This window comes from Phoenix dactylifera, chromosome 7, assembly GCF_009389715.1.
Source record: "Phoenix dactylifera cultivar Barhee BC4 chromosome 7, palm_55x_up_171113_PBpolish2nd_filt_p, whole genome shotgun sequence".
In the NCBI taxonomy this organism is placed as follows: domain Eukaryota; kingdom Viridiplantae; phylum Streptophyta; class Magnoliopsida; order Arecales; family Arecaceae; genus Phoenix; species Phoenix dactylifera.
Genome location: NC_052398.1, coordinates 8,573,439 through 8,600,637, shown reverse-complemented (window position 1 = coordinate 8,600,637; position 27,199 = coordinate 8,573,439). Strand labels below are relative to the sequence as shown.

Sequence of the window (27,199 nt, the reverse complement as noted above, 5' to 3'; positions counted from 1 at the left end):
TCACATCCCAATGCCTCGATGCTTTTCTTGATTTCTTCTCCTCGCCTCGTGAGGGGCCCCACGGGAGAGCACCATAGGGAGACGGGACCGGCCATTGCTATTTCCATCACTGCGGTGGTCTCGTCCTCCGCCTCCCGGTAGCCGCCGGCCGTCCCGGATGGGAAGAGCTCCCGCTCTCCTCTCTTTCCTTCTCCACATCCTCTTTCTTCTGGGGAGAGTCCGGTGCTCCGCCGTCGCCGCCCTCGGCCGCAGATTGCCGCCCTCCACCGACGGTGTTTGCGCTCGGCTGATTCGACCTTTGGGCTACCCTTGCTCCGAACACGCTGTATCGTCTTCCTTCTTTCCTTCTTCTTTTAGCTCCACAATATTGATCACATCTTTAGCGTGTCTTTGTTTCCTTTTCTTTGTTTAGTTTAAGAAAGGGCCTTTTATTCTGGATGTTATCTTTTTTTTTTTTTTGATATTTTTGATTTTTAGTGCAAAAGAACGAGTTTTTGAGCGCGAATTTTAGTCATCAAGAAGCATGCAGGAAATCTTGAATTGTTGCCCAAGGGGAAGTGACGATTAGTGTGTTTAAATATTGGCAAGGGCTATCTATTGTTATGGAATTATGACGAATCTTTAAATTATTTGGTAGTTGGATATTGTAGATTCTGTAATGTGCTCAGTTTGACCTGCCTCATTAAGACGTGCAGATTGAAATGAGGTTTCATGATCTGCTTGTTATTTTTTGATTTATGAATTTTAGATCTATAATTTGATTTGTTTATAACCAATTGAGAGAAAGGATGGGTCATGTATACAGTAACACGCAAGTAGAATTTCTAGACAAAAAGATATAGCAACAATAGTGACAATGCTACTTATAAGGAGACATAGATAATTGCAATTCAGGTAATACAGCTCTCCTGTCTCATGCTCTCCATTAAACACCTTAAGCGTTGCAGTACTGGATAGGTGCAAAAGTGAAGGCATAAGTAATAAATTTCAAGCGATTTATTAATATACTCACTAAAAGAAGACTCATCTATGTGTGGTATGGATGCTAGTGATTGTCCGGTTCTGCTGGATGAGTTTAAGTAGTTAGGTGGTCTAGCTATATTCTCTGCTGCTGTTGCAGCCAGTATAGCATCGCTACAGGTGGTCTTGTCTTGAGTTTGTAATACTGGCGGAGGTCTTGAAAAATTGCACAAATGCAGCTTGCTAAAAAAAAACTTGATAGAATTCCTCTATATCCAGTCTTGAATAGCAAAGTATGGTCCAGTAAGATTTGTTTGATGATGGGCACAGGTCAACAAGTAAGGGCATTGATGGAATTATCTTGAATTTAATCTAGATGCTAAGTATGGGGTTTGATTTAGTACAAGGAAAGGGTACTGGGTTGTGAAACTTGAAAAAGACATCCATTCTCAAAAAGATGAGGTGCTAGAGGAGATCTTTGGCATTGATTGGAAAGGGGATGTCAGTTGACTTATAGATGTTTCCTTTTATCAAGACATTTGCCTTGAGGTTGAAATGGAAATATCTTGAAAAGCTTACTAAGGAAAATCTTGCATGGAGGAAATTAATGGAAGGAGAAAGAAAGGTGTGGGTGTTTGTGCAGGGCGGGGGGGCTAATAATAAAATAAAAACCCCAGATTTTCTATTCTTTGAAGATCCAAAGGAACCATAGAATGAATAGAAACATAAACAAAAAGGATGGAGCAAAATTTTCTTTTCCGTTTGGATAATTAGATGATTGGAGTCTTTTGCTAAAAAAAGTACCTGGCAGTGCTTTAGGTTTGGATATGTTACAGTGAAGAGTATCTAGGAGATACAAGAGATTCTACTTTGTATGGATCTCTGGTACAACAGGCCTAATGCTTGATGTATTTTAAGTTCCATAACATAATTCACATTAGCAGCTGAAAGGAAAAAGAGGAAAGACCCAAGGGAAACTTTGATGTGCGTGGTGAGAGGGACAAAGACAAGGAAGGACAAGGGCGACAGTTACCTTTTCCATCAAGTCTGCCTATTTGATGTGCATGGGAAGTGGGGCACATCAAGACTGCCTCTATATTTGTGAATTTCCGTCATAAATGGAAATGTAGGTTTTTGCTCTTTGTTATCCATTATATTTTGCACACAAGTGTAGGCCCAGAAATACAATTCTAGAAAAACAAGAAGCCTGTTTGATGAAGAAACATATCAATCAGCTCTGGTCACAAAATAAAAGAAGAAAACTGAGTAGCACCTTGTGACACCATTTGTAAATAGCAGAACATACTCTGCATGTAGACTGGAACCTTAATAAAATTAAAACATAGCTTTGCCAAGAAATAAATATTCAACCTGTGAAGGTGCACAGACCTACTAAAACTTTCTCTATGAACATCAGAAATCCACTTTTTTCTTTTACGTACAAATCTAGAGTAAGGTGTGGGTCATTACTAGAATGAGGTCTGCTAGACAGATATTTAAGGAACATAAAGAAAGCCAAAAGAAAGGTGGAATGTTTGACTAGACCTAAAAAAGTATATATAATCAGATCTGGAATGTGATGCATAAGTTGCTGACAATTGGATCCATGTGGAGACTCAAGGTATAGTCAAGAGATCATAAAAGGTCTTGAAGGATGTGGTCAACTACACAATAACATGCCGTCAAAAATTAACCTAGGAGATCTTCCACTGAAGGAGCTAAAGGTAATAAAAACTATGTGCTTCTTTATGCTAAACTGTTAAAGGAAGTGGAAAAGAAAGGTGGAATGTTATACTAGACTAAAAATGTAAATTCTAATCAAATCTGGGATGCGATGCAAAAGGTGTTGACTGTTGGATCATTTTGGTATCATGTGGCGACTCAAGATATATAAGTAATCAATATATCATAAAGGGTCTTGAATGATGCGATCAACTACACGAACACATGCACAATCAAAAATTCTGTAGAGGTGATCTTCCATCATAGGAGCTAAACATAAGAAAAATCGTGTGCTTCTTTATGTAAAATATTAAAGATTGTGGAAAAGAAAGGAGGTAGAGAAGAGAGGTGTTATAGAATAGGAGGGGGAAGAGGGTATTGCTAGCTTGTAGCTCATGCTTTAGTTGAAGCAAGTTTTTAATTCCACCAAAAAGCTAGCTTCTAGCTTATGCTTCTGCATCATTTAAGAGCAAAATTTTGTTCTTATTGCCATTGGAGGTGAATTTTGGGTTAAGTTTTATGACTTGCACCTAATATGTAAATTAAAAAATCTATCTCAAATTGCAGATTTCACTAATGCCTAAGGTGCACTTGTAAAACTTGACCCAAGCTTCATCTTTTAGTTGCATTAAGTCTGGCACAAGTGTAAGATGAACCCAACATCATTGAAACCAATTAAACTTGACTAGGAATTGTTCCAATATTTGGCTTAGACTTATATTAGATGTATAAGACCAAAATTAATTTCAGCTAGACCGGCGTTGATTTGGAACAAGTATATTAGTTGGTTGAGTTTGAGTGTAAATCTGAAATAAAAATGTTTGCAAACCTGTTCTAACCTATTTGCACCTTAGTTTCTACCCTGATGAGAAAAAGAAGTATTTATGCAGCATGCTGTTGCCAAAGAATTCTTTTACTCTTTAATTTAATGTGCTTTTGTGGAGATGCTCTTTGGAGCAACCATTAATGGAAGAGGAGCAATGTCATTTATGGGAGATAGGCTTCCATGTATGGGGCATATTTTGTCATTTGATCCATGTCATTGATGCACCTTAGTCCTACAATGGTCATTGCAGTCATTGCTTCACTTTCGAGTGCATTGATGGCATAGGCCAGGTGACGAAAGCACCCTCATGCATGTAAGACAACCTAGTGCAATACGTGGGGGTAAATGTGTCATTTTGTGGAAGGATTTGTTCCATTGTCATCCATGGGCTTTTTTCCTGCCACAGTTATTCTAATAATTGCTTCACCTTTGAGTGCACTGATTGCATGGGCTACATGACAAAAGTAGCCCCATGTATCTTAGACTACTTACCCCAATATATGGGAGTGTTATTTGCTTGTAGGAGCAACTTACTAGGTTTCTTCGATAGGAGCATCATAGCTTTACCCATACATACATAGACATGCATCCACATGCACACGCGCATGCACACACACATACTCACTCACACGCGTGCGCGCGCGCACATATATGCGCATGCTTATTCTATATAATCAATTATCAAGAAGTTATTAACTAGCGTATAACATTGTTTCCCACTTGTTCAAATCTGGTCTACCTTGATGCACTTGCTTTTCATCATCTCCACACTAGGTACCATCTTCTCCCATTTCTGTGTCTAACCTAATATAAAATTGTTACACACTATGTAAGTGGACAGTGACAACCTAGGCTACCTAGCCATGTCATATCCTCATGCATGAATACTTGAAGTGGCTTTATGAATGTGCTGACTATTAATAATTTCTAGTTTAGGTTTTAATTGAACAAATAGTTAAAGTTGAGTATATTATGCTTAGTGGTTTTGTGGAATAATTTCATGATTCTTTTATATCCATGTATTTGGTATAGCTTTTCTTGTCATTGACCATGTAGTTAGCTATGTGGTTGTGAGATATTTTTTTCATTCTTTATGATGCGACTTTCAACATGATTATGCAATCAATGTTGTGAATACACCGTCTATTATAGTTCAATGATAATGGTATCACTTGCAGGTTGAAACAGAGGATGGCTACATCTTATCTGTTCAACATATTCCATATGGGAGAAGAGCTCTAGCGAAAAAATCTGGTCCTCCAATTTTCCTTCAGCATGGCCTTTTTCAGGTATTGTTCATTCAATAGTAGCCATTTTTTTTGTTATATTAGATTGATTTTGATTATTTTCTGGATATTCTCTTTTGCTGTGATTATTGTTGGATATCAACTGTTGCGTTCTACTCTTGGATGCATCTCACAATGTCAATAGCCTGGAAATAAGAGAACTATTTCACAGTACAATATATTTATGATGTATATATTAACATATAGAAAATCCAAACTTGGATAGGGAGGAGACACGTGGTTCATGAATTCTGCTGAAGAGTCGCTGGGATTCATCCTTGCTGATAGTGGTTTTGATGTATGGGTTGGGAATGTACGTGGTACACACTGGAGTTACGGCCATGTCACCTTATCTGAGAATGATAAGGTAATTACGAACAATGCTTTCATCATCTGCATAAACATTTCTGATTTAGTCTATGCTTAGATGTAATTTATCATGAGCCCATGCCTTTCTTTCTGTGTGAATGTCTGTATACACACCTGTGCATTGTCAATTGTGCACATGCATGCATTATTTGATGTTACAACCTGTTAGTGTTGGATTGTTCTGCAGGCATTTTGGGATTGGAGTTGGCAGGAACTAGCTCAATACGACCTGCTGGCTATGATAGGCTATGTATATTCAGCAACAAATTCCAAAATTTTCTACGTAGGCCATTCACAGGTATGGTTAGCCTTAGGTAGACATTATTCAACATTTTAATTCATATCTGTTATGTATCATTGAAACAGCACAAGCCCAAATTTTTCTTGAAGTTCTTTCTTTTTTTCACCTTTGGCAGGGAACTATCATGGCTTTAGCTGCTTTCACCATGCCAAATGTGGTTCAAATGATTGAATCTGCTGCTCTTCTTTGTCCTATATCATATTTAGATCATATCAGTTCGAGGTTTGTTCTTAGAGCAGTTGGCTTGCATCTCGATCAGGTAATCCATTGTATACTTGAAAAGGTAGAGAAGGTCTTAAAGCTATAAAATTGACTTATCCCCCTCATCCCATGACAGCTGCTTCTCACTATTGGCATTCATCAGCTTAATTTTAGAAGGTCTGTTTTTGCTCTTGCCTTAAAATGAAATTTTCTTTTCTCTAAATTCTTCTGACTTTATTGTGGTATTTTTTTCCCTGATGCATATTTTATTATGTGCAGCAATATGGGTATTCAGATACTGGATTCTGTATGTGATGGCCATATGGACTGCAACAACTTGCTAGCTGCAATAACAGGTTTGGCTATATGCTGCTTTTACCTTATATGATTGGCGCTTCTATATTTTCTCTTGGTTAGTGGGCTCTTCCATGTTTTTTGACTTAAAAAAGCAAAGCATAGACAGATACGATAAAAGGGGGTCCAGTGATTTTTTCAAATAGATTCACTTGCACTGACAAAAAGGTATCCTTTGCAAGCTTAATATATTAGGCTCTGTAGAAAGTCCATTTGAGTTAGAATCAACCATAAGTGTTCGAAACGGGGAATTTTTACCTGCACTGCTGAAAATTTTCTTTCAAGTTTGAGGCAGAATAATATGGACATAGAAGGACAAGTAGAATATTACAAAAATAAATTAAATGTAAGGCAAATAAAAACAATCCTGAGTCCTGACCATGGAATTACCTGCTTCGTTGATGCTGCAAATAACACTAACATGGAGAGCAAGGATTTTGGCAAAATGGTTTTGTAGTTAAATAGTGGTGATGGCTATTGCCTATTGTCCTAAATCACTGAAATTTAATGGAACCTACTGCTCCACATCAGTAGGAGTTTGCAGGTGATGGAAAATGGGACAGCATGAGTGACCTATGTTGTTTTTTTTCCATCTTGAATGGACAAGCTTATTCAAGGATTAAGTAACATCTGCGAGGGTATAAAACTTTAAGTAATAAAAAGAGATTTAAAATTCTAGATTTTGCTGCTAAATAATGTCATAGAAGTTTGAGAAATCTTATATTAGGAGCTGACATTTACATGAGACTGATGAGCACGGAGGTAGTTTGTATAGTGTTCCTGGGTGGCTATTCATAACATCTTCCAATTAATGACAGGATAAAATGTCCTATTTCTTACAACCACCATTATATCATTCTTTTTTCAACCGGTATTGATGATTCTCTTGTTTCTTTCCAGTGATCTTTAATAAATTGCCTTTTCTGTGCTCTCATCCATGTCAGTAAATTCTATTTTGAATGATATTCTTTATCCTGACTTATTTGCTATACTAGAGTGCTGAATTGGAGAGGCAATGATCTTTGCATGCAGGATTTTCATAGGAATGGTAATATAACAAATTCATTTTCGGGTGATTGCTAAGAACTGTTGTCAGGGTAGTTCAATAGGAAATATGCGAAAACTATAATTGTTGCCATGGAGGTTACAGCAGGGGTAGAGAGAAATGGGAATTCAAGTCAATTGCATCACCTATCTCTTTTGCTGCCAATGCTGATAATGGGAAGACAGGAATGCTGGCAAAATATTGTAGCTAACAGTGAGAGGATGCCAATGCTGATAATGAGATGATAGGAATGCAGGCAAAATATTGTAGCTCATACAGAGAGGACAGATCTATGTAATCTTCTAGATCACCTGAATCAGTAAGGAATTTGCAGGGCATTGAGAACGGGAATCTCATTCTTCATAAAAGTTATGGCCCCTGAATCCCAAAATTCACACGAGGAACCATCATTGAGGGCGAAGCCTTTGGGAGGAAGGAATTAAAAAAAAGAAATAAATATTAATCATCTCTACTAAATGATGTAACAAAAGATTCAGAAACCCAATATTAGCAGTGGATAAAAAATGGTTTGGATATGCATGCCTTTAGTAGAAGCTACTGGTAATGTTCTCAAAGGCATCTTCCTGAAAATGAGCTTAGGCTCACTAGTATTAAATGTTGGTATCAAATAAAATGCATTTTGTTTCATGCCCTATCATTCCTTATGTTCTTGGAAAGGATTTTCTACCTATCACTAAGAGATCTTGAAGTTGAAAAATAATATCCTGATGTTAAATACATGAAAATTTCATTATCTCATGGTATAACTTTTGTATTAATAATTTGTATTTTCATGTGCAATCTTGGGAAACACAAATACTAGCTTCAATACAACTGTTTAGTCTACTCAGTAAATCGATCAACTGACCTTGTTGTGCATGCTTTTGTACTCGATAGTTGGTATTTTTTCAGGTCATGGACCTAATATATTCCTATCCTGCCAGGTCAGATATCTGTACTTCAGGAGCCATCATCATCTGAGTTGGTTTCCATCATATCTTACTCAAGTTCATGTATCTTTGAACTAATTGCTTTTATCATCCATACTTCATTCCAAGAATAATATTAGTGAACTTTTGCAATGGAGACTCACCTTTATAAAGCATCTAAGTGCCAGTGCTGGTGGGCATGTTGGTCGATGGCTAGCACTGCACATGTTGTGGTGTGTGGACACATGTGCAACACCATGCCAAAATAAAAAATAAAAAATATTTTAATTTACAAGGTTTCAGAAAATAAATTAATATGTGCCCTGCAGACATGTGCTAGGTGGCAGTTGTGGCTTGGCACCATGTATATATGCCACAGCATATCAGCTCATGTCCACACTTGAAATCTTACTTTATACTATGATGATGTTTAATGTTTGTCCCACTACCAGCCTTTTTGCATTCTTATTCTGTTTCTCGCCTTGTCTAATGTTTCCTTCTCTTTCAGTGAATAGTAGTCTACTTGTTGCAATTTCTCTACTGATTAGTGGAAGGATTTATGAAAAAAGGAAGAATTTCTGAAGTGATTAAAGAAATATCCTTGCACTTCAAGGCCATTGGATGCCACCACAGGATTTACTCTTGCCTACCGAAGTATTTTTACCAACTTGCTTAAGCCTTGATTGCACAAGTTGCCTAGCACTTGCAGCAAATGCACTAGCAAATGCTTTAGCATTTTCTGTACCTTGATAACAACACTAGTGCTCTTTCATCCTTGTTTATTAGTTCTGGATCCCCTTTATGTTTTTGTATACTCCACTTTAGGTTAATCCCCATTTGATATCTTTTTTATATCCTTTGAACTTATTCTCTACGTGTTCAGTTCTACCCTTCTCATATCCGCATTGCTCATAATTTTCCTGTATTAAATGGTGGAGAACCATGACATCGTTCTGAACATTAATACTTGGCTTATGTATGTTCTTGCACATATTCTTGCTGATCTACAAAATTAATGCATGTTAATCAAGTTGTTAAATCCAAAGTTTTTAAGTGTCAGCCCATGTCAGGTGGCACGTACAGTGATGGGCTTGTACTTGCACTTGACTGGCCACTACTTGCATTAACTTTAGATTGGTGCACACCCATTGAGGTCCTTCTTTTATTTTTTATTATTAAAAAAGATTTTCTAAATTCATAGCTAGATGTGTGCCTCAGCATGGCATAGGATGGCGCATGTTGAACAATGTCCAACATGCCCGATGCCAGTAGCACTCAAGTCCTTGGTTTAAATATTAGTTTACGATCTAGTTCTCATTCTTATTCTATTTAGGACACTCATATGTTGCAAGATTTTAACAGCATGTAAAGCTAGTATTTTATATTGGTCGCAGAGCAACATGTCCCCTCTCCACTATCCTTATTTTTCTATTGATTCTTTTCAAGGTCCATTGAACCGGTATCGAGACCCGTGCCGGTCAGCGCCTTTCGGCTTTCCCAACAGGTGACTTGATACTTTTAAAAAGTTACAATGCTACAGTGCCAGAATGTTTGGAACCGGGTTGACTCGGTGCGAACTGGCCGGTTCCCACCAAGTCTATACCGAATCGACCAATTCTGGCCGGTTTGGGCACTTACCGGCCGGTTTCAGTCATGGTTTCGGCCAGTTCTATATGGTTTCCGGCCGGTACGGGGTCGGATTCGAATGTAACAGGCGAACAGGATCGGTTTGGCGCTGCCCGAACCGGGCCGCCCGATTCGGCAATCTTTATCAAATTATACTTAAAATCTTTGAAAAAGAATGTTTGGAGAAGAATCTTTGAAGAAGAAGAAGAAGAACCGACTTGTACCAGTCGACGGCCGATTCTTCTTCTTCTTCTTCTTCTTCGCTTCTCCTTCCTGCTCCTGCTCCTGCTCCTCCTCCTTCTTCTTCTTCTTTTGCTTCTTCTTCTCCTTCTCCTTCTTGTTCTTCTTCATCATTATCTTCTTCTTCTCCTTCTTCTTCTTCAATGTTTCTTCTTCAGTTTCCCCCTGAACTCCCTGCACAAGCTCGTCCAGCGTTGAAGAAGGAAGGGATCTACGCTTCTATTTTCACCCACGCCGAAAAAGAAGGATCGATAACCCGACGCACTGCCAAGGCTAGGGAAGCTCTCCAGAACAAACCGAAGCACCTGTATAAGATTTTAGATTCAAAAGTGAGACTAAAGTTGGGTAATATTTCTATCATCCTTCTCCTTCCCTTCTTATTCTCCTTCTTCTTCCTCTCCTTCTCCTTCTCCTTCTCCTTCTTCTTCTTCTTCTCCTTTGAGAGGGGAGAGGGGGTGCAGAAGAGTGAGGAGAACAAGAACGCAAACTTAGAGATGTGGAGAAAAGATAATTCTATTACTCCAACGGTCTGAAAGGTTCTGCCTCACAACTGAGAGTGCATAGCCTTAAATAGACCAAGTTACAAAGTTGGAATCCAATTCGAATTGGAGTCCGAAAGTCAGGCTGCCGCTCATGGTCGACAGAGAAACAAATGACTTGACAAAAGAAAAGGAAAGACAGGACCAAAAAGACTCAAAGCTGAAAAGAAGCAAAGCATCTTTGCTTTTACAAAAGTGTTTTTCGAAAAGCGTCCTTTTTTTGCCGAACGTTGATTCTTTCGTCCTTTCTTCTGCCGAAAGTAATTTCTTTGCTATGAAGAAAGCATCTTTTCCTCTGGTTGGTGGAGATTCCTTCCGTCAGAGGGAACTAATGTGACCCTTGGTCGGTGGCATCTTTTGCCGAAAGTGGTTCCTTCCATGTGAAGAGAGCATCTTTTCTTGGTCGGGAGTGATTTCTTCCGCCTGAATAAAAGTATGTATGACTTAAAGCCTTTTGTCAGGGCTTCGTCAGAAAGTGGATTCTTTTTGTTGGATGGAGAAGTCATATCTTCGTCCTTCATGTTGTGCTGGCATGATGTGCTGGCACTGACAAAGCTGAAATGGTCAGGCTTTTCCACCGAAAGCAGATTCCTTGTGCTGGCTGGAATGGATTTTCCGCCGAAAGCTATGCTGATGTAAACACAAGGCTGATATTTTCCACCGAAAGGAGATTCCTTCAAGATAATTGCTGGTGATTCAGCATTGGAGATACGAAACTATTTGCTCGTGCTTCTGCCATTATTCTGTCTAGTCAAAATGGTGAGTTGGTTCCTTGCCTTTGCTTTGATGAAGCTTAACAGGGCTGAACCTGATTTGTTGGGACTTAATTGCTCCCTTTCTAGGTCTTGTAATTAAGACTTTTTGCCACATAGCTTCTGTGGCTTCAGCTGCACGAGTTTTGCGCATGAGAATGGACTGTTCTTTTTCCTCAAGAGATAGTGTATCCTCAGCATAAGGATCTTGAGATTCTTCTGCAAGACATATGTATTTATTATTGTCCTCAAGTGTGGAGTATGATGAACTCCTTGATGCAGTGCTCTTCAGGATTGCCCAAAGAAATTCTCAATTAGTTTGAAGAATGGGTGGATCATCATCCCAGCATTAACAAGTTGACAGATAATTTCATCTCTTCTGAGCTCTGTCCTATGATGTTCGTAATAGATGACAAGATCCCTTGGATATGGAAATGGGTCATATCAACAGAGGTAGAAGAAGAGGTAAATATTCCTGTTCGTAAAAGGAAATTTCTTTACAAGTGGTGGCTGGGAATGTCCAGAGAGAAATTTGATGATATTATCACCACTATAAAATCAAATTTGATTTCATTTAAAAATGACCATGTTGAATCACAGCAGACTGAAGAAAGCACTGACAGTTATTTTGCGAGTCTTAAGAACAAATTCTTCAGGAAGTATCCCCAATGTACTTCCGAAAAAATTATGTCCAAATGTATGGACCATATGAAGCAACAATTATGCTCTACGTTCAAAGCAGAGCCAAAGAAGACAGTCTCCATGAAGAGCACTGCATCAAGAAGTTCATCATGCTCCACACCTGAGGACAATAATAAATACAGGTGTCTTGCAGGAGAATCTCAAGATCCTTATACTGAGGATACACTATCTCCTGAGGAAAAAGAACAGTCCATTCTCATGCACAAAACTCTTGCAGCTGAAGCCACAGAAGCTGTGGCAAAAAGTCTTAATTACAAGACCAAGAAAGGGAGCAGTTAAATCCCAACAAATCAGGTTCAACCCTATTAAGCTTCATCAAAACAAAGGCAAAGAACCTGCTCACCATTCTGACTAAACAGAATAATGGCAGAAGCACGTGCAAATAGCTTTGTGTTTACATCAGCCCGAAGGAATCTCTTTTCGGTGGAAAATATCAGCCTTGTGTCTACATCAGCATAGCTTTCGGCGGAAAATCCATTCCAGCCAGCACAAGAAATCTGCTTTCGGTGGAAAAGCCTGACCAATTCAGCTTTGACAGTGCCAGCTCATTATGCCAGCACACTTCCAAGGACGAAGAAAATGTCTTCTCCCTCCAACAGAAGGAATCTGCTTTCTGACGAGCCCTGATGAAAGGTGCTTTAAGTCACGTCAACACTTTTCTTCAAGCGGAAGAAATCACTCCCGACCAAGAAAAGATGCTTTCTTCACATGGAAGGAACCACTTTCGGCAAAAGATGCCACCGACCAAGGGTCCCATCAGTTCCCTCTAATGGAAGGAATCCACCAACCAGAGGAAAAGATGCTTTCTTCATAGCGAAGGAATTGCTTTCGGCCGAAGAAAGGATGAAAGAATCAACTTTCGGTAAAAAGGACGCCTTTTGAAAAGCACTTTTGTAAAAGCAAAGATGCTTTGCTTCTTTTCAGCTTTGAGTCTTTTCGGTCCTGTCTTTCCTTTTTTTTGTCAAGTCATTTGTTTCTCTGTCGGCCATGAGCAGGCGAGTTAGGGCGTTGCGTAGGGCAATTGTGCTAAGTACCCATAGTGATTCTCCTCTGGTAGGGTGCAGTAATCCGGATTGATGGGAGAAAGAGACTTGAATGTAGTTATTCATGTGATTGAAAGATGATTGATTTATTTTTCAACATAGATTAAATAAATGCCATATCATTCATGTGGTAGTGTTTTTTAGTCTTTGAATCATTAAGGTATCTCAGGCATATGTCCGTAACACAGAAGTTTGTATAAAAACTTCATTCATCTTGGTTAAAAATTTAACCCAGTCAGTTATATTAGGAACACCTTTCCTAAATGAAATAATGCCAATAATCAGGATAGATGACCATGGTATCTATTCTAAAAATAAGGAAAAGAAGTAATATTTTCTTTCATTACAAAACCTCACTTAAAGGTTATTAATGAGACTAGGAATCTCTTAGTCAATAAGGGAAAACAATTAGCTTTCCTTAAACAAGAAGCTAATATGCTTAGCTTAGAAAGAAAATTGAAAGATCCTTATATAATCCAAAGAATTAAGGATATAAAGGTACAGCTTACAGAACAAATTTGTAGCGAACTACCCAGTGCATTTTGGTCTAGAAAGAAACATATTGTTTCGTTACCGTATGAAAATTGTTTTAATGAAAAGAACATACCCACTAAGGCTAGACCAGCATAGATGAATAGAAAATAAAGGAATTGATACACTCCTAAACAAAGGACTGTTTAGGAAATCCCAATCTCCATGGAGTTGCACAGCTTTCTACGTTAATAAAAATGCAGAAAAAGAAAGAGGAATACCAAGATTGGTAATCAATTATAAATCCTTAAATAAGGTGTTAAAATGGATAAGATATCCATTACCCAACAAGAAAAACCTTCTTGATAGGCTAAGTGAGGTATTAATCTTTTCTAAATTTGATTTGAAATCAGGATACTGGCAGATCCAAATTGAGGAATCTGACAGCTACAGAACAATATTCACAGTACCATTTGAGCATTATGAATGGAATGTGATGCCATTTGGTTTAAAAAATGCACCCTCTGAATTTCAGAGTATCATGAATGAAATCTTCATCAGTCATGGGAAAATAGTCCCAATTGAGAGAAGTATAGAATTTGCATCCAAATTTCCGAATGAAATTTTAGACACCAAACAACTTCAAAGATTTTCAGGAAGTTTGAATTATGTGTCTAATTATTATAAAGATTTGGCATAGGATACTACAATCCTGTATGATAGGTTAAAAAACGAACAAGCACCTTGGAGTTAGAAACATACTAACAATGTAAGAATAATTAAGTCCAAGGTAAGAAATTTGCCTTGCCTATCTTTACTAAATCCTAATTGGTATAAGATTGTTGAAACCGATACATCAGATATTGGTTTTGAAGGAATCTTAAAGCAATTGGATTCAAGCAGTGGTAAAGAAATTTTGGTAAAATTTGTCTCTGGAAAGTGGAATGCCACTCAGAGCAAATATTCAACAATTAAAAAAGAAATGTTTGCAATTGTTAAAAGCATTTCAAAATTTCAAAGTGATCTGTTAAACCAGTTATTCTTGCTGCTATTGACTGCACTGCAGTCAAACAGATCATAGAAAAATATGTGAAAAATTTAGTATCCAAGCAAATATTTGCCGGATGGCAAGCACAATTATCTGCTTTCGATTTTCAAATTGAATTTCTCAAATCCGAAGATAATTCTCTTCCTGACTTCTTGGCTCGAGAGTTTTTGCAGGGATGATTCCAAGGCGAGGATCTTATGATCAAGGCAGGAAATCTTCTGTCCGATATATCAGGGGATGCAGTGCTAATGCACTTTCCGAAACTACAGGGAATACATGGCCTCATTATATCAGGGGACGCAGTGCTAATGCACTTTCCGAAAGTACAGGGAATGCCTTGACAATTATGGCGGGGGACGCAGTGCAAATGCACTTCCCAGGTTCCACAAATGGTGGATTTGGCAACTTATCTCGGCAAAGGGAAAGAGAAAGTTGACCAAGAACAACAAATTAATGTTGTGCAAGAAATTTCTTTGCAATCAACTTCATCGTCGAGCCCAACGATGAAGGAAGTACTACAGGAGAATCTCCTGGACAGTACTTACTCGAAGAAGAAATCCGAAGAGATTATTATGTACCTGGATCATAGTGAAGTTAATAATCTGAATGATCCATGGTTCATATGTCAAAAATACTTTGACGAAGGGGGTTATCCTTCTTTGGAAGGAAGAAACAGAGTAGTTATGGAGGTGCTCCTGCTCCGTACTAATTCTGTGGAAATTAATCATAATTTCCAAAATGGTTCTATCAGGAGTGGTATAATCAACTTCAGCAAATGCATAATCCACAAGATAATCAGACCAAATGAATGGGGACTCGACCTAAATCAGGTCAAACAGATCACAGTAAATGGACAGATGGTTCTAGTCAATTATTGGGACTACGTCCAAGCCTTCACCAGTGTTTTCTATTATGAGAACCCCAAGAGAAGGCATTCGTGGTTTCTGCAGGTAAATCCTGAAGTACTGCACAAATCCTTACCAGGATGGTTTCACAAATGGTGGACATATTTTGGGCCAGAATTAAATATATTGCCCAAAGAAATTCTCAATTATTTTGAAGAATGGGTGGATCATCATTCCACCATTAGCAAGTTTACAAATAATTTCATCTCTTCTGAGCTCTGTCCTATGATGTTCGTAATAGATGACAAGATCCCTTGGATATGGAAATGGGTCATATTAGCAGAGGTAGAAGAAGAGGTAAATATTCCTGTTCTTAAAAGGAAATTTCTTTACAAGTGGTGGCTGGAAATGCCCAAAGAGAAATTTGATGATATTATCACCACTATAAAATCAAATTTGATTTCATTTAAAAATGATCATGCTGAATCACAGCAGACTGAAGAAAGCACTGACAGTTATTTTGCGAGTCTTTAGAACAAATTCTCCAGAAAGTATCCCCAATGTACTTCCGAAGAAATTATGTCCAAATGTATGGACCATATGAAGCAACAATTATGCTTCACGTTCAAAGCAGAGCCAAAGAAGACAGTCTCCATGAAGAGCACTGCATCAAGGAGTTCATCATGCTCCACACCTGAGGACAATAATAAATACAGGTGTCTTGCAGGAGAATCTCAAGATCCTTATACTGAGGATACACTATCTCCTGAGGAAAAAGAACAGTCCATTCTCATGCACAAAACTCGTGCAGCTGAAGCCACGGAAGCTGTGGCAAAAAGTCTTAATTACAAGACCTAGAAAGGGAGCAAACCAGCTCACTATTCTGACTAGACAGAATAATGGCAGAAGCACGAGCAAATAGTTTCGTGTCTCCATCAGTGCTGAATCACCAGCAATTATTCCGAAGGAATCTCCTTTCGATGGAAAATATCAGCCTTGTGTCTACATCAGCATAGCTTTCAGCGGAAAATCCATTCCAGCCAGCACAAGGAATCTGCTTTCGGTGGAAAAGCCTGACCATTTCAGCTTTGTCAGTGCCAGCACATCATGCCAGCACAATATGAAGGACGAAGATATGACTTCTCCATCCAACAGAAAGAATCCGCTTTCTGACGAAGCCCCGACAAAAGGCTTTAAGTCACATCCATACTTTTCTTCAGACGGAAGAAATCACTTCCGACCAAGAAAAGATGCTCTCTTCACATGGAAGGAACCACTTTCGGCAAAAGATGCCACCGACCAAGGGTCACATCAGTTCCCTCTGATGGAAGGAATCTCCGCCAACTAGAGGAAAAGATGCTTTCTTCATAGCGAAGAAATTACTTTCGGCAGAAGAAAGGATGAAAGAATCAACTTTCGGCGGAAAAAAGGACGCTTTTCAAAAAGCACTTTTGTAAAAGCAAAGATGCTTTGCTTCTTTTGAGCTTTGAGTCTTTTCGGTCCTGTCTTTCCTTTTTTTTTGTCAAGTCATTTGTTTCTTTGTCTGCCGTGAGCGGCAGCCTGACTTTCGGACTCCAATTTGAATTAGATTCCAACTTTGTAACTTGGTCTATTTAAGGCTATGCTCTCTCAGTTGTGAGGCAGAACCTTTCAGACCGTTGGAGTAATAAGAATTATCTTTTCTCCACATCTCTGAGTTTGCGTTCTTGTTCTCCTCACTCTTCCGCACCCCCTCTCCCCTCTCAAAGTTTGGTATGACCCAAAAACCTTATTCTGGTTTGGAAAATACTCATTTTTTAAGCAGAAATTGCTAAACCATTTTTTACGGTTATCATTTGGAAAGTCTTTAAATTTTTGATGTGTTGTTCTATTGATTTAGAAAACACCAAAACGTCATCAATATAAGTAATGATGAACCTGATTTGTTGGGACTTAATTGCTCCCTTTCTAGGTCTTGTAATTAAGACTTTTTGCCACATAGCTTCTGTGGCTTCAGCTGCAAGAGTTTTGTGCATGAGAATGGACTGTTCTTTTTCCTCAGAAGATAGTGTATCCTCAGTATAAGGATCTTGAGATTCTCCTGCAAGACACCTGTATTTATTATTGTCCTCAGGTGTGGAGCATGATGAACTTCTTGATGCAGTGCTCTTCATGGAGACTGTCTTCTTTGGCTCTGCTTTGAACATAGAGCATAATTGTTGCTTCATATGGTCCATACATTTGGATATAATTTCTTCGGAAGTACATTGGGGATACTTTCTGGAGAATTTGTTCTTAAGACTCGCAAAATAACTGTCAGTGCTTTCTTCAGTCTGCTGTGATTCAGCATGATCATTTTTAAATGAAATCAAATTTGATTTTATAGTGGTGATAATATCATCAAATTTCTTTCTGGGCATTCCCAGCCACCACTTGTAAAGACATTTTCTTTTAAGAACAGGAATATTTACCTCTTCTACCTCTGTTGATATGACCCATTTCCATATCCAAGAGATCTTGTCATCTATTACGAACATCATAGGACAGAGCTCAGAAGAGATAAAATTATCTGTCAACTTGTTAATGATGGGATGATGATCCACCCATTCTTCAAAATAATTGAGAATTTATTTGGGCAATATATTTAATTCTGACCCAAAATATGTCCACCATTTGTGAAACCATCCTGATAAGGATTTGTGCAATACTTCAGGATTTACCTGCAGAAACTACGAATGCCTCCTCTTGAGGTTCTCATAATAGAAAACACTGGTGAAGGCTTGGACGTAGTCCCAATAATTGACTAGAACCATCTGTCCGTTTACTGTGATCTGTTTGGCCTGATTTGGGTCAAGTCCCCATTCATTTGGTCTGATCATCTTGTGGATTATGCATTTGCTGAAGTTGATTATACCACTCTTGATAGAACCATTTTGGAAATTATGATTAATTTCCACAAAATTAGTACGGAGCAGGAGCACCTCCATAACTACTCTATTTTTTTCTTTCAAAGAAGGATAACCCCATTCGTCAAAGTATTTTTGACGTATGAACCATGGATCATTCAGATTATTAACTTCACTATGATCTAGGTACATAATAATCTCCTCGGATTTCTTCTCCGAGTAAGTACTGTCCAGAAGATTCTCCTATAGTACTTCATCGTTGGGCTCAACGATGAAGTTGATTGCAAAGAAATTCCTTGCACAACATTAATTTGTTGTTCTTGGTCAACTTTCTCTTTCCCTTTGCCGAGATAAGTTGCCAAATCCACCATTTGTGGAACCCTGGGAAGTGCATTTGCACTGTGTCCCCTGCTATAATTAGTCAGGACATTTCCTGTACTTTCGGAAAGTACATTAGCACTGCGTCCCCTGATATAATGAGGCCATGTATTTCCTGGAGTTTCGGGAAGTGCATTAGCACTACGTTTCCTGATATATCGGGCAGAAGATTTCCTGCCTTGATCATAAGATCCTTGTCTTGGAATTATCCCTGCAAAAACTCTCGAGCCAAGAAGTCAGGAAGAGAATTATCTTCGGATTTGAGAAATTCAATTTGAAAATCGAAAGCACATAATTGTGCTTGCCATCCGGCAAATATTTGCTTGGATACTAAATTTTTCACATATTTTTCTATGATCTGTTTGACTGCAGTGCAGTCAACACGCAGCAAGAATGACTGGTTTAACAGATCACTTTGAAATTTTGAAATGCTTTTAACAATTGCAAACATTTCTTTTTTAATTGTTGAATATTTGCTCTGATTGGCATTCCACTTTTCAGAGACAAATTTTACCAAAATTTCTTTACCACTGCTTGGATCCAATTGCTTTAAGATTCCTTCAAAACCAATATCTGATGCATTGGTTTTGACAATCTTATACCAATTAGGATTTGGTAAAGATAGGCAAGGCAAATTCCTTATCTTGGACTTAATTATTCATACCTTGTCAGTATATTTTTGACTCCAAGGTGCAGGTTTCTTTTTTAACCTATCATACATAATTGCTAAACCATTCTTTATGGTTATCATTTGGAAAGTCTTTAAATTTTTGATGTGTTGTTCTATTGATTTAGAAAACACCAAAACATCATCAATATAAGTAATGATGAAATCAGAAAATGGATTGAAGATGTCATTCATGATACTCTGAAATTCAGAGGATGCATTTTTTAAACCAAATGGCATCACGTTCCATTCATAATGCCCAAATGGTACTGTGAATGCTGTTTTGTATCTGTCAAATTCCTCAATTTGGATCTGCCAGTATCCTGATTTCAAATCAAGTTTAGAAAAGATTAATGCCTCACTTAGCCTATCAAGGAGGTCTTTTTTGTTGGGTAATGGATATCTTATCCATTTTAACACCTTATTTAAGGGTTTATAATTGATTACCAATCTTGGTATTCCTCTTTCTTTTTCTGCGTTTTTATTAACGTAGAAAGCTGTGCAACTCGATGGAGATTAGGATTTCCTAATTAGTCCTTTATTTAGGAGTGTATCATTTTTTTTTACACAGATCTAGATATTTTCTATTCATCTGTGTTGGTCTAGCCTTAGTGGGTATGTTCTTTTCATTAAAAAAATTTTCATACGGTAACGAAACTATGTTTCTTTCTAGACCAAAATGCATTGGGTAGTTCGCTACAGATTTATTCTGTAAGCTGTACCTCTATATCCTTAATTTTTTGGATTATATAAGGATCTTGCAATTTTCTTTCTAAGCTAAGCATATTAGCTTCTTGTTTAAGGAAAGCTAATTGTTTTTCTTTATTGACTAAGAGATTCCTAGTCTTATTAATAACCTTTAAGTGAGGTTTTGTAATGAAAGAAAATATTATTTCTTTTTCTTGTTTTTTAGAATAGATACCATGGTCATCTATCCTGATTATTGGCATTATTTCATTTAGGAAAGGTATTCCTAATATGACTGACTGGGTTAAATTTTTAACCAAGATGAATGAATTTTTTATACAAACTTCTATGTTACAGACATATGCTTGAGATACCTTATATTTGATATCTAGTTTGTTTCCATCAGCTGCAGCTAAATTCTGCACTGTTTTCTCAAAATATGTTGTAGGGATTATTCCCTCCTGAATACAATTCAGATCTGCACCACTGTCTATTAGTGCTGTTATATTTTCTAAGACTAAATTGTCTTTTATCACAATGTTAATTATTGTGTTCCACCTTTGATATCTTAGTTGATTTAAGATACAAGGATTTCTTAGTAGATTATTTTCTACTAATTGATCTTCATTTTGTGACCTTAACAGAGTTATTTCTGTTTTTAATTGGTTAATTTTATGTTTCAATTCATTTGTTGAAACTGGGGTTTCTTGACTATTAGTCAGAGTATTAATTTGAAAAGATTTAGAAGAAACGTTATTCATTTCTTCTTCTGATGTATCTTTATTTGATACATCTGATGTAGAGCTCTTATCTACATCTTTCCTTCTTCTTTCTTCTTCCTTGGAAGAAGAATCCTTTAACAGTTTTATTAGCTGTTTTTTTTTTATCATTGATTTCCAATAGTGGATGTATAGACAGTATTGTCTATCTGTACTTTCTGAACCCAACTTAGGATTCAAGATTACTTCTAGAAGAACATTTTCTTCTGTTTGTCTAAGTTCAAGTTTATTCTTGACCTTTTTTGGATAAGACTTATATTCAGCCTTAGTATTTCCTGAGTTACTAAGACTTATTAACTTAGTTCTAGATACAAGGTTTTCTTGTTCTGACTCAGTCTTAGGTTCAAAAATTTCTTGATCTAATTCAGTTTCAGATTCATTATCTGATTCTTTTTCAGTAATTTGAAAAAGATCACTATCTGACATAGGGTTGTCAGTGAACTCTATTAGATCCGGAAGACTTATTTCTTCTGTCCTAGACTCATTTTCTAGGTTTTCTTCTTCCTCGAAACTTATTAAGTCTGGAAGATCTATGTTCTCTACCCTAGATATTTCATTAGGGTTAGTCCTAGGATGTCCTAAGACTTTCTCTTCTATTAAAAGAGAATTTAGCATTAATATTGCTTTCTGTTGTTCTGCATAGAACCTTTTAAACCATAGAACAAAGAATTCTATGGTTCCACTGGACTCTAAATCCTTATAGTACTGAGCTTTATAGTATTCTAACTCAGTTGGATTAAACTCCTTAAAATACCATTTTCTGAAGATCTTATTATCTTCTGATAGAAATTCCTGATTTAGGACATTTCTTAGTATGCTTCCTGATTGAAGATATACATGACGCTCTATTTGATTTAAATGATTAAAAAGAAAATTAAATTCTTTTAAAAATTGTTCATTATTGGAACTTGGGCTTATGGAACTATTTTCCATGCTTTTGGGCTTGCTGGTCAGTGCTTTGTGCAGTGAAGTTATGACGTTCCAAACCTCAACCCTCTGTCTATAAGAACAATAGTTAATGATTCAAAGACTAAAAAACACTACCACATGAATGATATGACATTTACTTAATCTATGTTGAAAAATAAATCAATCATCCTTCAATCACATGAATAACTATATTATGGTCTCTTTCTCCCATCAATCCGGATTACTGCACCCTACCAGAGGAGAATCACTATGGGTACTTAGCACAATTGCCCTACACAACGCCCTAACTCGCCCTCTTGGCAGCAACGGGCTAAACAACGGGCACACAGCCTCCCACTCTCGGTCTTAACTCATCCAGGTACAGTGAATACCAAAGACAGGTACCAAATAGCCATCCTTGTGACTTCAGTTTGAAGGATATATGATTCAACATAAGAGAAACAAAATACCAATTCATGCTTTAAATCAAAGAATCATAAACTATTCCAACTAACCTTCGTATGCCCATGGAATAGGCTCCAAAGATTACTCTGTGAGGAGCCCCAAAAGAGGTTTAACCCTCAGGGATTGGACCCCACCAGAGGTATCTTGAGGTTAAGGTTTGAACATTACATACCTTCCTGCGCCTAGCACCGCCAGACGCCTCTTAGCCAGCCATTCTGGCTAAGCCCTGTTCCTACCGGCCTACCGGCGTACGGTTGGAAACCTTCCTCTCAAAATAGATGACTATGGACTACCAACTTGGCTCTGATACCGAACTTTGAGGGGGGAAGGTCTTTTCGGTCCTGTCTTTCCTTTTCTTTAGAATAGATTCCGTAAGGAATATCATTAACTCTAGTAACTTTCTTCTTCTTCTTCTTCTTCTTCGCTTCTCTTTCCTGCTCCTGTTCCTGCTCCTCCTCCTCCTCCTCCTCCTCCTTCTTCTCCTTCTCCTTCTTGTTCTTCTTCTTCATCATCTTCTTCTTCTTCTCCTTCTTCTTCTTCTTTAATGATTCTTCTTCAGAGATTTTAAGTAGCATTTGATGTTTCTTGATGTTTTTTAATATTTCTATCATCCTTCTCCTTCCTTTCTCATTCTCCTTCTTCTTCCTCCTCTCCTCCTCCTCCTCCTCCTCCTCCTTCCTCTTCTTCTTCTCCTTCCTCTCCTTCTCCTTCTCCTTCTTCTTCTTCCTCCTCTCCTCCTCCTCCTCCTCCTCCTCCTTCCTCTTCTTGTCCTTCTTCTTCTCCTTCTTCTCCTCCTCCTCCTCCTCCTTCTCCTCCTCCTCCTTCTCCTTCTCCTTTTTCTCCTCCTCCTTGTCCTCGTCCTCCTCTCCTTCTTCTTCCTTCTCCTTCTTCTTCTTCTCCTTCTTTTTTTTCTCCTTCTTCTTTTTCTCCTTCTTGTTGTTCTCCTCCTTCTCCTCCTCCTCCTCCACCTTCTTTTCCTTCTCCTTCTCCTTCTGCTTCTCTTTCTCCTCCTCCTCCTCCTCCTTCTTTTCCTCCTCCTTCTCCTTCTTCTTCTTCTTCTTCTTCTTCTTCTTCTCCTCCTCCTCCTCTTCTGGTCCTCCTCCTCCTCCTCCTTCCTCTTCTGGTCCTCCTCCTCCTCCTCCTCCTCCTTCCTCTTCTGGTCCTCCTCCTCCTCCTTCCTCTCCTCCTCCTCCTCCTCCTCCTCCTCCTCCTCCTTCCTCTTCTGGTCCTCCTCCTCCTCCTTCCTCTCCTCCTCCTCCTCCTCCTCCTCCTCCTCCTCCTTCTTCTTCTTCTCTTTCTTCTGTAACCTGTGTTATTTGACCTTTACTCATGATCTTTAGTCATTGATCTTGATTCTAAACTTTCATCTACTCTTGTGAGTTATTTGGCGTTTACTCATGATCTTTAGTTATTGATCTTTATTCATGATCTTTAGTCATCGATCTTGATTCTAAACTTTCATCTACTCTTGTGACTTTGTTTCTCTTCTTCTTCTTCTTCGACCTTTACTCATGATCTTTAGTCATTGATCTTGATTCTAAACTTTCATCTACTCTTGTAACTTTGTTTCTCATCTTCTTCTTCTGTAACCTGTGTTATTTGACCTTTACTCATGATCTTTAGTCATTGATCTTGATTCTAAACTTTCATCTACTCTTGGGACTTTTTTTCTCATAAATCCTTCTCTTTCATACCTTCTCACGATGATCTTGTAACTTTTTGGATATGTTGTGCTTGGTCTTTGTTCGCCTTTCCAATAGTTATCTATTCTTTATGATTACTCTTGTTCACTCTGGATCCTGTTCATTTGCTCTGCTTGTTCAGCAATTCTTCATTCTTCCACTTGTAAGAACCATAATAAGTTTGGTTCTGAATTTTCTGGTGCATAACCTTAAGCAGTCTTATGATTTCTCTTATTTGCTTTCCCATCTGCTTTGTTGGATTGCTAAGAATCTTTGGAATTAATTACCTTCAAGTATATGTTTGATTTTCATGTCATAGAAACTTATACGCAACAAGATGTTAAAGGTGCATACATGAATGAACTTTCCTAATCTTGATCCTCTTTTCTGAGAATTTGGCTTTTACTGTTGCTTGTATTATCTTTAAAACCAAAAAATGTTGCTTATTGTAATCATTCCCCTCCTATATCAATGAATTTCTATTCACTTCTCTTGACAAAAATGTACTGTAGGCTTCCTTCATCTAGTTGTGATATGTGGTTACTTCTTGTTAGAACACACCTCTGTCATGCTTACTCAAACAGTGTGGACCATATTTTCCTTATTAATTTTATGCCTGGGTATGTTCTTCTATATGTCTTCATGTTTTATCCCTTGCTATTTTTTCCAGAGATAAAATAACTACCATGTATGGATTTATCAACATGGTGTTCCTTTCTGAGCAATTAGCTGTTAAGAGTACTATCTTTATTATTTTGCAGGGGAAAATTGTTGCTTCAATGGGTCTCGCGTAAACTATTACCTGGAGTACGAACCTCATCCATCATCCACAAAAAACCTGAACCATCTTTTTCAAAGTATGCTGTTAATTTTCTTGCTGGATTTTTATGCTAGTATCTACTTTATGCATAAATTGAAATATCAAACATGCTTTTAGAGTTTTTCCTTTAGCTTCTTATAGCATATTTGTAATAGTTTGTGTGGTTCTTCCAGTTGGGTGTTTGAAATTCTCTATATAGATTTGCTATTTCTTTAAGTTTGTTGGCAGGTTGATGCAAATTTTGTTGAAGGGCTGTAAAATGACAATGTTTCCAAAATATCTTAATGAAGAGAAAAATATGGATTCTCTAGGACAAGTATAGTAGAGCAAGAAGACACCAGAATATAAATTAGCAGAATAAAAAGCTGATATACTTCAATATAAAATGTGTACTCAACAAACTCATTCACGGAAAATATAAAGTGAAAATCGCAATCATTGATTCCAGGTTAAATAACCCATGCATTAACCCCGAGGAAACCTTTGATCCGATGAAAAGGAGCTTAACATGTCCATCCAAAACTGATTTAAAAAAAAAAACAATGTGAAAAGTTTTAAAATTCTTATATTTGGCAAACTGATGCTTTATCAACTTGTCCTCTTAGAGTTCTTTTGTTTAAGCTGTATTGTGACTCAGAGCTGTTTCAATTATAATTCATCAAATTTATGTAGTCTAACACATTGGAGGATTGCTACTTGGTTGCATGAGCTTGAATTGTGACCTAGAATGTAGATATTCTCACCTGCCTGCCAGCCTTGTAGATTTCATAGCAGGTCCTCTTGCCTAGATTTTCCTTGACTAGGAATTTGACGACAAATGTCTACAAGGCTGATGTCAAGTTGATGGCCAGTTGTAAAATCTGTTCAATCCTTCCGCACAGCCCTCTTAACTTAGATCTTGCTCTATAGCTTAACTATATATGAAAAAAAAGAAGGCATGGCTGGTGGTCATTATAGCACATATTGGACTTGTGTGAATTCTTGAATTATTCTTTGATTTCGGTTTGGTTCCAGTAGCTATCATATTCATTGTGAATTTCTCCTCTATCCCTCAGTTGGAAACGATTCTACCAAGCTTTTTTGCTACATGGAATTTTTTCATGGATTGAGCAAATGATATAGGTTTTCACTGTGCATGTGATCCATGATCCCCTTTATCATTGAGAGGCACGATCATGCTGGTCTATTTTGGTTGCTCTTAAAATCTCTTAGCATCTCTTCAGTCACTAACTTCCTTGTCATTTTGCTTTGACTATTTTTCTTGTGAGACATAGAATTAATTATTGGCCCTCCCAATACAATTTACATGTTTAAATCAATGATGTTTCGATACCACAAATATTGCTGCTGACTTGATCTCTAGTCTCTGTCGCGACCTTTTGCCAGCTGTATAGAGGCGATGTATTATGTCTGCATCATTTTGAAAGTAAAATTATTCAGTTGTCCATCATGACAATTACCGACTAGGGATGGCAATGAATTGAGTAGGCCATTATCTGTACCTGCTCTGTACTCGCCTCAGGGTGGGGCCGGGCAAGTTAGATGGGGAGGGTTGGACGGATCGAATCGGACAAAAGTAGAAAAATCTTTTTTTTTTTTGCATACAAATCAAACAAATAAAAAAGAATATAAAAATAAACTTTCATTCTTCACATAAGAATCGAAGAAATAAGAACCAAATTTTTAACAATAATAGAAATATAACAAACAAAAATATTGTTCTTTAATAAATGAAATGCCCCTTAAACTAAGAAAAGCGGTCAACTAAAAAAAATAACTATGCATTTTGGCACGTAACTTTTCACATGTTTGATCTTTCTCACGGAGTGGAGCGACCAACACAAAGGGTGGGAAGGAGTTTATGAAGAGTTATATATGTCTGGGTCGGGTTTTTTCCTTACCCATACCTGCTCTGGATCTGTTGTGGGTTGGGTAAAACCCGTCTCATTAGAGTCGGGTTGGGTTGGGTCGGATACCCGATGGGGAGCAGTAAATTGTCACCCTATTACCAACCAAATTTTAGTTTATGAATGGATGAATGCAAAATTTCCTTGCAGTAATTATACTTTTAATCCATTTCTTAAAGTTCATCTGATGATATGCCCATATACTACTATGACAGTGATCCGCACAGGCACCTTTGCAAAGTATGACTATGGGTGGTTGCGGAACCTGATACATTATAGCCACTTGCATGCCCCAGCATTTGATCTGTCAAAGATACCGGACTCATTGCCCATATGGATGGGCTATGGAGGTACCGATGCATTAGCAGATGGTGCTGACGTTCGCCGCACTATCAACGAGTTGAGATCTAAGCCTGAGTTATTGTACATCGATAAGTACGGTCATATCGATTTCATCCTGAGTGTAAAGGCAAAAGATGATGTATATGGTGAATTAATAAGGTTCTTCAGATCTCAGGGATGGCCTAGCAGTTATTAGAATGCGTTGCCATTACTACAGGTGCTGATTGCTGTATAGTTTGAGTTTGAGTTTGTACATAAATTCTCTTAGTTTAGCATGTTGTAGTAACTAACAGCATAAGAGGGACTGCACATTATCTTGTTAGAAATATCTTGGAGAGGAACAGCCACCTATGAACAAGACACCACCACATTAAGGGGTGCTTATATAGAATTTCTGTGGGATAAAATACGGAGCCCTT

At 37.8% G+C, this 27,199-nt stretch overlaps 2 protein-coding genes across 3 annotated transcripts; one reads left to right on the top strand and one right to left on the bottom strand.

Moving 5' to 3' along the window:
• Nucleotides 1–27,199, top strand: LOC120111337 (triacylglycerol lipase 1-like). 2 transcript variants are annotated; one of them, XM_039128201.1, is made up of 10 exons: nucleotides 1–325; nucleotides 4,687–4,797; nucleotides 5,021–5,161; nucleotides 5,351–5,461; nucleotides 5,580–5,723; nucleotides 5,802–5,842; nucleotides 5,945–6,021; nucleotides 9,440–9,497; nucleotides 24,473–24,568; nucleotides 26,654–26,803. In XM_039128201.1, exons 1-10 carry the CDS (start codon nucleotides 158–160, stop codon nucleotides 26,682–26,684), a joined length of 978 nt encoding a protein of 325 aa, XP_038984129.1. In that variant the 5' UTR covers nucleotides 1–157; the 3' UTR covers nucleotides 26,685–26,803. The 2 variants fall into 2 exon arrangements, with proteins under 2 accessions (XP_038984129.1, XP_038984128.1); XM_039128200.1 differs by lacking the exon at nucleotides 9,440–9,497 and having other exon boundaries at nucleotides 2–325; nucleotides 26,654–27,199.
• LOC120111338 lies at nucleotides 10,678–17,970 on the bottom strand. Its single transcript, XM_039128202.1, has 2 exons — nucleotides 17,177–17,970; nucleotides 10,678–11,206 (listed from the first exon to the last, which is right to left on the bottom strand). The coding sequence occupies exons 1-2, from the start codon at nucleotides 17,776–17,778 to the stop codon at nucleotides 11,146–11,148; spliced, it is 663 nt and encodes a 220-aa protein (XP_038984130.1). The 5' UTR covers nucleotides 17,779–17,970; the 3' UTR covers nucleotides 10,678–11,145.